This window comes from Calypte anna, chromosome 25 (assembly GCF_003957555.1).
Source record: "Calypte anna isolate BGI_N300 chromosome 25, bCalAnn1_v1.p, whole genome shotgun sequence".
Taxonomy (NCBI): domain Eukaryota; kingdom Metazoa; phylum Chordata; class Aves; order Apodiformes; family Trochilidae; genus Calypte; species Calypte anna.
Genome location: NC_044270.1, coordinates 1,039,328 through 1,053,279, shown reverse-complemented (window position 1 = coordinate 1,053,279; position 13,952 = coordinate 1,039,328). Strand labels below are relative to the sequence as shown.

General features: G+C 42.5%; 1 protein-coding gene across 1 annotated transcript; it reads left to right on the top strand.

The window, feature by feature from the left end:
• Positions 1 to 10,902: 10,902 nt before the first annotated feature.
• Positions 10,903 to 11,544, top strand: LOC103534332 (claw keratin-like). Its single transcript, XM_008500277.2, has 2 exons — positions 10,903 to 11,158; positions 11,285 to 11,544. Exons 1-2 carry the CDS (start codon positions 10,903 to 10,905, stop codon positions 11,542 to 11,544), a joined length of 516 nt encoding a protein of 171 aa, XP_008498499.2.
• The last annotated feature ends 2,408 nt before the right edge of the window (positions 11,545 to 13,952 follow it).

Genomic DNA, 13,952 nt, shown 5'->3' with positions numbered 1-13,952 from the left:
CTGCAATGAGCAGGGGCATCTTTAACTAAATCCAACTGCTCAGAAACATTACTAAAAGTATTTTTTCATTTTAAATCGAAGATGAGACATTGATTTTTTTTTTTTTCCCAAAGTTTTTACTCGTAAATCACCAATTTTTAATTTTCAAAGGGACAAAAACGGCCTCAAATCTTCTTGCCTTCTTCCTCTCCTGCCAGAATGATCTTGTTGGCATCCAAACACAGCTAAAACAAAGAGTTCCTTCACTATGAAGTGGTACCTCCCCAATTTTCAGCAAGTCATTCATGGAGATCTGTTCATGGCTGGAGCTATCACCTTCGTTTTATCACTATTAGGAAGAAGAAACTCTGCAAGGACAATTGTTTCACTGACTTGAGAGGTTTTCTGATGAGAGCAGCTGATGCTGAGCATTAACAGACATAAAAAGCTAAACCAGATAAATAATGGGATCAAAACTGGGGGACAGGAACAGACATTTCACATCATTTATTTAAGCACCTACCTCTGAATCAGCTTGATTGCAGTGCCTGTTTTTCTCCAGGGACAGAAATAAAGTGATACTTTATAGGTGATAGTCTATATCACACAGCTTTTAACTTGGACAGGTAAATCCCACAGTATGTTTTTGTAATTTTTTCCAGCTGGAGCACCTACAAGCTGGATTCAGGATCTAGGCAAACAGGCAAGGACCAAAAATCTCTATGAAGTTCTTGCCTTTGCCATGAATGGTCTCTGCAAAGCAGCTAGAAAGATTTCCCTAGGAGTTTGGGGGCTTACACACAGGATGGCACCAAAATATGGTCTTCCCACCATCCCATCTTGAAGGGCTGGGATAATGTGTTCTCCTCCCTGCTCTGCCTAATCTGGGCTCCATCCTATCAAGGCAGAGACACAGGAATCCTATTAGACATGATTACCCTAATGAAGGCTGGGTGTGCTCTATCTCTGAGACAAACAATCCCAGGCAAGGACATTCCCCAGTACAGGGCTAGAAAATACCCATTCCTGTATGCCCAGTGACCTTGGGGCACCAGCACTGGTTATGCTGGTCATTGGCTGCCATTCCAGGAACTCTCCAGTTGTTCTTGGTGGCTGCCCAGGACAGAAACTGTAAATAGGAGAGGGAAAAGAGGCCTGTGGAAGGGCAGAGGTGGATGTGGTCTGTCAGCAAGGGATGGAGGTTGGTTAAACCTGGAGAAGAGGAGGCTCAGGGGAGACCTCATCACTCTCTACAACTCCCTGGAAGGAGGTTGGAGCCAGGGGGGGGTCGGGCTTTTCTCCCAAGCAGCTCTCAGTAAGACAAGAGGACATGGGCTTAAGCTCTGCCAAGGGGAGGTTTAGGTTGGATATTGGGGAAAAATTCTTTCCAGAGAGGGTGATCAGGCATTGGAATGGGCTGCTCAGGGAGGGGGTGGATTCTCTGTCCTGAAGGTTTTTAAGAAGAGAATGAATGTGGCACTGAGTGCCATGGGCTGGGAACCAGGGTGGTGGTGGATTATGGGTTGGACTTGATGATCTCAGAGGCCCTTTCCAACCAGGTTGATTCTGTGATTCTGTGTAAACCCAGAGGCCCAAGGATCCATTTAAAGAGGATGGAGGTAGGGTTAGAAAGACTCGGGGTGATGGGGATGGGGTGAGTGGAACCTGTATTAACCCATAAGTTTCATTTTCTGAGATCACAGGTGGACGCTGGCTCTGCTACAGGCCCTGTGTTACCTGCACAATCTCTAGAAATAAAATACATGAACTGCATCCCTTGCCTCCTGCAGTTTCTTCACAGCACCATGCCTCACCCTCCCTGGTAGAAGCAGAGGAGAGGAGCAGGAGTCCCTCTGGTGGTGTGAAGGACGAAGTGTGAGTTGCAAAGGCTTTGAGAAACACACCTCTGTCTGCTCTCCCTTGTCTACTGCAGGTTCACCACCATCTCTTCCAGATGTCCTCTGGTGGGGAATGGGATGCAGGACGGCGTTTCAACTCCTGTGATGTGCAGTGCCCACAGCCTCTTGCTACTAGCTGCAATGAGCCATGTGTTGTATCCTGCAGCACCTCCAGAGTCATCATATACCCCCCACCCGTGGTTGTCACCTTCCCGGGGCCAATCCTCAGCACGTGCCCACAGGAGGCCGTGGTGGGAAGTTCTCCAGTCCCCGAAGGATGCGCGGCAGCCCCAGCGACGTCTTTGGGGGCAAAAGTCCTGTGCTCAGAGCCACCTGCAGGGAGTTGCATCCCCAAATACACACCTCAGGATTCACGACGTTGCTCCTATGTGTTTTCTTCCCACTGGATGCACCCTTGCACGAGACCCAGCTACAGACGTTACCAACGCTCTGAGAGCAAGAAGGAAGAGAATGCTCCAGAGAAGGAGAAGCCAGAAATGGAAACCACAAATACAGCAAAAGAGGACAAAGAGACCTTAGAAGTGTAACACGATCACACCAACCCCAAGTCCTAGTTCAAAGGCCTTGTAGGCTCCTATTGCCTCTTTAAATCAAAGCTACCTCTGTTTTCTTTAAGTTATGCTTTACCTGATATTCCTAGTTTTTTTCCTCATGTACATTCTCAGGGAGATGATTAATCAAACGACCCTGCCCTAAATGATGTTAACTCAACCTTTGCAACATACAAGATCCAATTCTCAGGAACAGTCTGGTTTGGGTTTAGTTTTTGTTTGGGTGTTGGGTTTTTTTTTCCAGAAGGATGAAGACGAGCACCTGTGTCAAGGACACCCCACATGTGGTCAGCTGAGGCATGACAAACTTCTTTCACTGCTAGACCTAATTAGACTGGGCTTAGCACTTTAGAGGATTTCACTTTTCCTTTTGAGAAACACATACACACACCCATGTAATTTGTTTCTGGCTTTCAGTTTCACTGCAGGAAAAAAGTCTGGGGTGGGGATGTTAAGAAACTGAGCCTCTCTATATTGAATTTTACTGAAGAAAAAGAAAAAGTGTTTGATAAAATGTATTGCTTGCATGGAGAAGTCAATGCAGGATACAGGTGACAGATCTGCACCTCTAACTGTGTCCTTTAAGCTGTTATTTTTGCTAGCAGTCTCATTCTGTCCTTTCCCTTCCCATTAAAATTATTCTGCATTATCACTGTGGTTTCCTTGTTTTCTTGCACTCTCCATTTTCAGGTACCTGCCAGTGAAACTGAGGTGGCAAATATCAAAACCAAGTCTGTCTTGCTCATCCCTGAGGTGAAAAAAAACCCCCACATCCCCCTTGCCCTCTTCAGTTCTCTCCACTCGGCCTTTGCATGAGACACTTTCATTTTCACTTTCATCTCACAGCTTTCACTCCTGTTAAATACAACTTGTGATCTAAAGAGTTGGTAGCTTGAAAAGTAATTAGTAGTCGTACAAGAATGGCACCTTGAGACATTTTTATTATTTACCTTGGTACAGGAAAACCCCTCCAGTTCCTCCTCCCTCTACCTCCCATCAAATTCTAAGTTTTTTTTCCCCTCTAAAGTCTTCCACACATTTTAACTGCAAACCTGGAAACCTGGGACCCTTTTGGTCCCAAGAAGAATGCTATTGCACCTCTGTCTGGTCACTTCTGCCAGGCTTTGCAAAAACAATTGAACAGAAGCAAAATAAAATTCAATTGGTAAATTTGTCCCCCAAAATGAAACGTGGAGATGGCTAAACTCATTCCCCAGGGTTGGGATGGTGAATCCTAAGAGCTGCCACTTCAGTTTTTCCTCCTCTGTGGAGAAAATGCCCATGAACATCAGACCCTGCATCTTATTCTGCTTTCCCATTGGCTTCTTCAAAGAGAAAACCGATTTCAGAAAACTTACAACCAGGGTCAAACATCACAGGAAAATATGCTAAGCAGCCTGGAGCCCTGCCAGTCTCCTCCTGCCCTGTCTGCCTGGGCAGCTTCCAGCCTCTGTGAAGCCAGTTTGCCCATGCAGCCCCCAGGGTGTCCCTTTTGCTGTCATCTGCTGTTGGCTCAGCTAGCTCACCCAGACATCTTCCTGGGAGATGAGCATCCATGCATGCTCCCCCTGTGGAAGCCTTTTTTTTTTACTAAAATGAGCCTTTCCCATATTTACTGGGCACACATTTAATTTTTTCCCCTTTACAAGATGGAAACTCCTGTAAATCTGCTTGTTTATCTTGCAGGCATTAGCATGTGCCCTACTTTATCAATCCAGCATGAAGATGCAATTACTAGATCGTGGAAGATCAGCCTGTGAACTCAGTGTCACACCTCAGATAAGCTGAGAGGCAGGGCAGAGATAGAAGCTTTGTTGATTGCCTGGCTCAGGCAAAAAAAAAAAAAAAAAAAAATGTTGTGAAAAATTTGGTAATGAGGTCATTGGCAAGGTGGAGCCTCCAAGCCCAAAAAACCACATCTTGACTCATTATCTCAAGCCCATCCAGCCCAGCAGTACAGGGAATTTAATAATCTAGCTGTGTAATGAAATTTGGGAAGTGATTTTCACCTGCTGAAGATAATTTGTAAATTATTCCTTTAAAAAAAAAAATAAATTAAAATGACAGGCCTAAAAGTAAAAAGGAGGAGTGACCAAAAGTGAAGTCTGAATTGAGAGTAGTTTCAGAAATATGAAGGGTATTTGGTTCTTGAGAATGAAGCAGTTTTCCCAAGGTAATCTGTCCTCCAAGATCCTTTTTTAGAGAAGAACCATCAGCCTTTCAGCCTAAAAACTTGGAGCCTGATCCTTATTGAAGGATCTGTGGATATTATCCTTACTATGCACCCCAGTGCTCTGCTGTGTCATTTGGGTCCATGCAGTGTGTGCTGACACATCTTATTTTCAAAGAACCATCAACATTCTCTCCTCAGCTGCCTAAGCCACAGCTCAAGACATTTTGAATAACAACCTAGCAACCCCCCTGGTATTTCTGGAAATGCTGAATTTTTCTGGCAATTCACCCTTCACTTACAATTCACCCTTTTTTCCTCCTTTGCCTGCTATTTACTGGCTTCCCACGAGCACATTTCATCTCTTTCCCTTAAGACTGTTTTAATGCTTTCCACCCATGTGGGAGCCCATCTGTTCCTCTACCTTCTCCTGCTGGTTTGGTCATTTTAAAGGATGCCACAACAACAATCCCACACATCTTCTCACTGCTTCTTGTAAACCCTCTTTGCAGTCACATGGAGCAATTATCATCTTCTTAGGGGATAACTGCTGCCCACAAGTCACTGAACCTGTCTAAGGATACTCTGTGTGGAAGGGTGGATCTAAGGCTTAGACACACCTAATTATTATTAGTTTTATTACTTATAACCTGTCATTATAATTACAATATTGCATGCTAAGCAAATTTACCAAGGCATGGGACTGACACAGAAGAAGGAGCAGAATGAATCCTGCATGGCATGCGCAGAAAAGGTGCTAGGGCAGGGCTGCTTCTACTGTTGAAATCCCTTTTCAAGGTGTGACCTAAGTTATCTGGAACAAGGCAGGAATTTACTGACCTTTGTGGCAGTTTTCTGCCCAAGCTGAAATTTCGGCCCCATTGACTTGAGCTGGAAGAATCAGTGCTGTACAGATATTTTCAGCAGAAGAAGACCTGGCACCATAATTCAGATGTTTCCTCTGGCTACCAGAGCTCTGCTTTCCCTTTTCTTCTTGTGAGGAGAGGCTTGATCTCTAAGCTCAACCATAAATTCACTTAACAGAGTTTTGTAGCACCAAATCAGCACTCTGGTAGTTTCATAGCCTCAAAGGAATTGTAAGGCAGCTGTCAGTTTTTCTTGCTGAGATTAGCAAGCTTAATTAAGTAATGAACTAGAATGAAGATTTAATGAATAGTTTTAGAATTAATAAAATAATTAATTGGATATTAGCACCACACCCCTATGAGCCATGAGGTAATACAGGAACATGAATCCATTCTGGCAGTATCAGCACATACCTTAAGTACTACCAAAGATTTAAAATTGGATTATTTACAAGGGTGGAAATTTTAAATAACCCAAAACTTGGACTGGTGAGTACCCACCTAACTAAGAAACAAGTCCATACACATCTCTGTCATACTTACATTTTAAAAAGGCCCAACTAACCCCAGACCCCTTCCATTTCCTTTGTCAGGGGACCAAAGTGCTGTCCCAGGTTCTCTTTGAATACACACCAGTGCACATCACTGTGTCCTCCTCACCTCTACAAGCCTCTTGCTTCTCACTGAGGTCCTTCACCTCTTTGCAGCAACTCAGAGAAGAATGTACAGGCCTCCTCCTCAGAGCCTGGGTCTTATGGGGTGGGGTGAGGTGGGGCAGAGCAGGGCTGGGCTGATTTATGGAGCAACTCAGCAGCTTTATCAATGTGGTTACATCAGCTTTACTCACATCTGGGGACTTCAGGTGACCTGGGAACCCTGGAGTCCCCCAGCTTCTGGTCAAGCAAGGTGGCTCTGACCTGAAGAACATGCTTGGGTGGTCAGTATGTGGTGTGCACCCTGGGGCCAGGGTCGATACAAAGCTAAATTATAGACAAACATGCAATCTGTACTTACACCTTGGGCTGCAATTTCCCATACCCTTGGGTTTTATGGAACAGAGCAGTGCTGGTGGATTAAAGAGCATTCATTTTGTTTTGGTTTTAAGATTCCTGGCAAGATTGCCATAGTGTAATTATTTCTGAGCTCTGAGCAAATCTCATTTAGTGGTGGGGAAGAATTCTTCAGCTTCGGAATTAGTTGTGTGCATAATTATTTAATCACCACCTTTTGTTGAACCGTAGGTAGAAAACATAACCAAGCCTGTCCCTAAGAGAGGAAATCCATCTAATGAGAGAGCTGCATTTTGCCATTGAATACAGAAGGTGAGACCAGGTAGTCAGGATGCAACTTTGAGATGAGTAAAGTGGGTTCACTACCTATAAATTCCCCCTGGGATCTGAGTGAATTTTGCTGAAAGGGGAATAAGTGAGGAGTGTGGGAAAGATAGAAACCAGAAGGAAGTTGCCTCAGTGTTGATGGAAACAAACATGAAGTTGTTCCTGACACAGGAGCTCCATGCCAGTGGAGTTTTTATAAACTTCCAGTGCCCTCAAAGGACAGACAGGATTTCAGAGAGGTGGCAAAACTGCCCCCTTGATAAAACACAAGTGTTGATGTGAAGGTTGAACGCATGGATGAACCCCCAGGCTCCACCAAAAGTGTCTGTTGAAGGAGGAGAAAGCCAGATGTGCATTTTTGGACACCTGAGTGTGTCTGTCTCAATCTCCAGCTGAATCTAACCCCTACCTCCTCCTTTCCCCTGTGACAACCACAAAGTTACACAACCAAGTCCAGATTTCAGGCCTGTTTTGCTTTATGGAGTGATTGACAAGCAAGCAGGAGGGAGTTTGGTTCTAATAAAAGATGATTGGGGAAGATCATCATGAATCAAACATCTGAGAAAGGGAAGGTAGGGTTGGGTGTGATTTTAAGAAGCTAGGAAGTTCCTTTTTTGAAAGCTGGTGGAAGCATCCATTATTTTCTGGAAAACCACAAATTCCATAGTCAATTTAGACTTTTTTCTTTCTTTCTTTTTTTTTTTTTTTTTCTTCTTTTTCCTGTTGTCATGCTCTGTTCAGCCCACAGTCACAAGGTTCCCTATACTTACAATAATACAGTCTGAGTAAATCATCTCCAACAGCTCCAAACACTGAGGGAGAAGAGGTGGCTGCAAAAAAGAAAAAACAAAAGAAAAAAAAAGAAAAAAAAAAATCATCATTTTTTATAGGGATGAATTAAGAGAAAAAAGTAAGCATAATATAGAACTTATAATGAACATAATTTGAACATAAAAATACAAAGCTGAGATACTGCTCTGGTCTTAGCAATATTATAGCCCTGGATATCTAGATAATGAAAGAGCAGACAGGGTTGATCCAGTTCCTTATTTTATCTTTAGTCTTTCCATTTGGTAGCATTGACCATCCAGTCTGAGGAGGTTTGGAAACAGATTTAAAAGGATTTTCTTTAGACCACATGGGAAACCGATGCCAAAATGTGGATGTCCAGGCATCATCCATCATCCAGGATGAAGCAGCCTTAAGTTTGGATTCCTGCACAATGTTCCCCATGTTTTAACCTCTTTATTTTGCTTCGTATTGTTTTGTTATTTTCTTTACACACACACTGGGCCTGGAATTGCAATGATGAAATCTAGGGAAAAATGAAGATGAAAGATAATGTTTTGCTACAATCTGTGATAATAATATAGTCTATTTCCCTTCAAACAAGTGATTTCAGACCAATTTAGAAAATTATAGCATGGCACAGGTGAGAGCAATAGCAATTAAACCGGCTTCCTCTTGAAGATTAAATCTTAGAATGCAAAGCAGCTCTGTAAGGATCAGAGCACAGCACCGGGGTTTTTGAAACCAGAAAATCAATAAAGACAACAACAACAACCAACAAGGACATGCTAGAAGGAAAACAAGATGAAGCATCTTGCAGACGATGCTTCCAAATTGCTTTATGTGAGGTGAACTTAACATTAAAGCTGTAGCAACCAAGCCTGGGATTCCTCAGCAAGGCCAAAGTGCTGGTTTATATGAGTTCATTGCTCCTATAGATGAAGTTATAAATTCTTTAGAGGAAAATGCATAATCCCTGATGTTTTTTCCTTGTGATTTTCAAATGTATTTAGCTTTCACCTGATGAGGAAGGATATTTATTTCTTTATCTTTAAAAGAATTTGCTGTGGTTCAAGTGATGTGAAAAAGATATTTGCCTACTGCCAACTCCATTTTTTTTTTCTTTTGTATCCTATATTTTTAAAAGAATATCCGTAGAGGTTGACTACAGCTTGACTTTAGATGAGTGTATCTGCTTCTATGGCTTTCTGCCTTATGTAAAACATGAATTCCCCTTATTTCAAGCTGCCAGGGAAAAGAATCAGTTAGAAAAAACAGACTGTACAGATGGTCAGCCTGGTGTGATTTTCTGCCCTGTGTGTGTATTAAGAAGATGTGTTTAAATCATTTTTCACTACACTGGGAAAAAAACCTCAGCAACAACGAGATCCTCATTAACTTTTATAAAATATTTGGCATGGTGTCTCCTTTAATTGCTTCAGTGGTCGATTGCTCTAATTACTGGGTTCATCTCTCCCACAAATTAGGTGAGTCATATTATTCTGTGCAGCTTGCTGTCGTATCTCTACATGGTCCTGAAGTGTAAATTAAATAATCTGGGGCTTTGTCAGGGTTTTTTTAGTTGTTTATTTATTTTTGTTAGCTTTCATTTTCATAGTTGTCCACAGTAACATAGCTAGGAGTATTTTACTTATAAAATGTGAATAGGTGAATCACAGTATTGGAATTTATCAGACCTCATGTTGATTCCAGCTGAGGTTATAGACCTGTACTTCAGGTAATGTTTCCTCTGGGTCTTCTGGTCACATAGGGAGTATATGTTGTTCCTCTCCTCTCCAACAAGCATACTGAGAAAGGAAAATTCAATTTCTTTGTATTCATTAGTATTTTTTTGGTTTTATTCAGAAAGCACCTTGGAAAGGGATGAATGTAAAGGCTGGGTTAGATGCTTCTATTTAGCTGAGTTTCTAATTGGATTGTTGTGCCTGACCCTAGTGCTCAAAGAAGAGTCCATGAACTGCTTTTGGTATCTCTTATTTTCTGCTTACTTGGGACATTGCAGGAAAACATCTGTCCAAAGGATGGTCCTAAGCCATGAACTACAGTCCCAAGGCCCCTGGAGTGGCTACACAATGGTCATGGACCCTAATGGCTATTTAATGTTAAAAAGTTTTCCTGCCTTTAAAGAAGAAAAATCCAGAAGGCCACTGGTTATTCTTACTGAGATGATAAACTGGAATCCTGTGCTTACTGCCAGCATGTAGTTTGCCTGCCTCTGAGCCACTGGCACAAGTATTAGCAACTATTGAAGAGGAAAAGCAACCTCAATTTACCATGAGATTTTCCAACTAGAAGACAAAACGGGTAAAATGGGTGCATCGTGCTCTGTGGGACTGGCAGTTATCTAATAATCAGAGCTGTTATCAAAACAGTTGCAACAAAGGAAGCATCACCAGGGGAAAACATTCTCTTTCACAAGATGTAGAGGATGATTGCGTAAAGGTATCTCCCAATTTCTGTTCTCTATGACAGCCTATAAAAGTGCTTGTAACTCAAGTCTCTGGAGCTGACTCTGCTGACTTATTCTTGGTGACTGGGTAAGTCGAATTTAACTGAATCAGTTCCTAATTACAGATGTGGTTTTATGGGGAGCATTAAGATGACATTTTAACTCCTGCCCTATTTTAGGGTAGGACCTTATTCTTTCAAATGAAGAAACTTAAGAACTACAACTTGCCAGTAGGGGAGATCTCAGCATCACCATTTGGGGGGGAAAAAAATTAATGGGAGTTTAAAAAAAAAGTAGATTCCTAGGAGGTGAGCATCTGTCTGCAGAGACAGGAGATATTTTTGGCATAGGACTGACTGCCAGAGAAAGAGAACAGCAAAAACAATTCTGTGAGAAAAGTACAGAGAGACATTCTTCCCAGGATTCATTTTGGGGATCAGTTTTGGGGCAATGGAGCACTAGAGAGGAGTGAGAGTAGACTTCGAAGCTTTTTCCCAAGAATTCACCTCATTTGACTGGTGAGCTCTGTAACGCAGAGTCTACTTTAGAGTCGGATGGATTGAGCCTTAGAAATGGTGATTATTTTTTTTATTTGATAATTTTCAATCACTACCTCTTATGTTTGGTGTAGATGACTCAGACATCTGTATCTTCAGCTGCTCAGATGAATATCACTGAACACATCTAAGTAACTCACATGACTGTAACATAGCTTGTTCTTTCTCTCCTCTGGCTGTGACTTTACCAGCCTGGTGTACTTTCTGCAACTTTTTTTTTTTGTTTGTTTCCTACAACTTTTCAGGTTGACGCCTTCTGGAAAGATGTCTTTGTATGGACAGCTGCTTAGTGCCCGTTGTTCTAATCCATGTGAAGTGAGCTGCCCAGAACCTAATGTCCAGGCTTGCAACGAACCTTGTATCAGCTCCTGCCCAGACTCAAGAGCAATTGTGTATGCACCACCTGTTGTCGTGACTTTTCCAGGACCCATTATCAGCTCCTGCCCTCAACACAGTCTTGTGGGAACAGTCCTTCCTGAAATTCATGGAGGAGGAGGAGGAGGAGGAGGAGGAGGAGGAGGTGGAGGGGGAGGAGGAGGAAGAGGAATGGGAATGGGCTCTGGAGGTGGAGGAATGGGAATAGGCTCTGGAGGTGGAGGTGGAGGTGGAGGAATGGGCTCTGGAGGTGGAGGAATGGGCTCTGGAGGTGGAGGTGGAGGAATGGGCTCTGGAGGTGGAGGAATGGGTTCTGGGGGTGGAGGAATATGCTCTGGGGGTGGAGGAATGGGCTCTGGTGGTTCCTGTGGTGGAGGCAGCAGTATTGGTGGGGAAAGCTCATGTGGTGTTGGAATCTACCGTTTTGGAAGCTTTTACCGCAACTCATTTGCAGGATGTGGTAGAAATTATTACCCCTATTTTTCCAGAGGATATTATAGGTATCGCTATGGAAACTATGGGCCATTCTAAACCTTCCAGAAACTGTCATGACTGTAGGAATTATAAGATAGAAACTAGTAGATGTCATATAGACCTGGAAATCAGACATACCAAGCAGCCTCTGCTCCAGCCAATGTCAGTAGGAGCTGGGGTTGCTTGGGATCTCTTTGCACTGTGTTTCATCTAAGGCTTATGATCCCAGCATTGCCTCACTTTGTTGTTTGTGCATGTTACGTTTTGTTCTTTCTGAAGAGAGTAAAACAAGTAATGGGACTTGAGTGTGAAAGTGTCCAGCTGAAAGAAGAACGTCTTGTGAGCCCTGTGCTCCCCTGACCAAGTGATGAACTGCAGTCCTGTTGAAATGGAAATTACATTTTTTTCTCTCTGCATCGCTTTACTCTTCAAGAATGTGTTCTGCTTCTTGTTTGTATTAAAACCCTATTGCATCATAACACTGTCTTCTGGCTTTCATTTCACTGTGATAGCTTAGTTACAAACCAGTTTGAGAGAAGTTAACTCTGTGGATCAATTCTTATGCATCAATCAAGGACTATCATTAGAGAAGAATTAATTCCACTGTATGACCAATGTAATTTTTCAGAAATACTTCATTAGAGTATTTTTTTCCCCTTTCTGAGGTACAGCATGGCATACATGCTAATTCTAATAGAATCAGAGAATAATTTAGATTGGAATGACCTCTGGGAATGACCTGGTCCAGCTCCCACTCAATACCAAGGAAACTTTGAAGCTAGGTCAGTTACTCCTTGACTCGTTGATTATTCCTTGGCTGTCCCTGAGGAAATTGTTTTAACCCTCAGTGGAGGTTAAGATGACTCCATGTGTCCTGACTTAATTAGAAGGCAAAGCTGTGCTCTGATTTATCTAGTCTTGGTGCTAAAATATTTTATCTGATTAAAGTCTGGAAAGGGAAGATGGGTTAGCTTAGATCTGAAGGCTGTAGGCAGACAGGGCCAAAAGCAACAGGAAGAAGCTATCTGTATCCAGATGGGAATCAGACTGCAAGTCTTGCATCCTCTGACATGCCTTGAAGGAAGCTGAAAATTTCATCCCAGCACTTGTATCACTATTTTTTCTCCAAGAGACATTTTTATTGTTCTGCTGATCGCAAACAAGAGAGGGCTTGTGCGTGGGCTGACTTAGTGATGCTGTGCCAAGCACATTTGTTTCCTTCCTTTGATTGTCTTAATCCTTGTGCTTTGTTAACATAATTGAAGCATTTATGCAGTAAATAATCTGAGCTTGTTAATCATGTCCATGGGATCCCTCAGGCAACAGCTACATTGATGCCCTTGTGATCTCTTAGAATTTAGGATCCCAAAGTGTCTAGTGCACAGTCATCACCAGAACAGCCTAAACATAGATTCTTTCACCATAACTTTTTATATGGTTTTAAATTATTTTTTATTTCCATCCTTTACAGTAATCTCTCAGCCAATGTCTGCAACCCTTTTGATGAAATAGACACTTCAGTCAGAAAATCTTGGAGAAACACCTACATGGCTCTACTCATATTGTGGGCTTATGCATTTAATGTGCTGCAACATAACATTAAGAGTATTGTTTGACTGACACCACTTCATGAAAAGCTATCAAGCAAAGATGTTCTACTAGTCCCATCTTAATCCACAGGCCCAAGTAATAAAATATATATTGATTGTTTAAAAAGAAGGATTGCTTTTATTGGTGTATAAATTTTTACACCTAGTGAAGAATTGGATTTCTCAGCTGCTTGAAGACAGATGCAGAGATGTGTGTTCACACAAGGGACCCAAAAAACTGAAAGAGTGGAATAGCTGTTGTGATTCCAGTTTTAGTTTCAGCTCAGGAGCATCTAACTTTGCTCTAGTGCACTGCAGCTGAGATTGTGGCATTGATGCCCCAGCAATGTTCACTCTTATTACTCAATGTTTCACTCCGAGGCCTGTTGAGTAAGAACTGTGTGGGGGTGTAACTCTTCTTTGTAAACTGTGAGACATCACCATCTGTGAAGTCACGTGGAGGGCAGCTGGAATAGACATTCCTGGCTCAGCCTGGAAAACCATTGACTTGGATCCTCTTAGTACTCTGCAACTGCATGAAGCTGAGCAGAGGTTCCATTACCACCCATCCCCTGCAAACTGCTCTCAAACTGTTCTCAGACTGAAATGAGTGCTCAGAAGTGACTCCTTCCAGGCTCAGAAACTCAAATGTGTGCAAATATTTCCCTACACAGAAAGAACAGTGAGACTGGTGCTTTTATGCAGTCACTCATCAGGGTATAGAATTCCACTTCCCTTTTCATCCATGGAGCTCCACCTCCTGTTTTGACTTGCCTTGACTTCCATTTCACTCAGACTGGTTCATAAAGCAGTACAGGAGAAAAGAAAAACCAGAAAGCTAGCAATATGATTGAAAAGGAATTTCAAAGTGACATG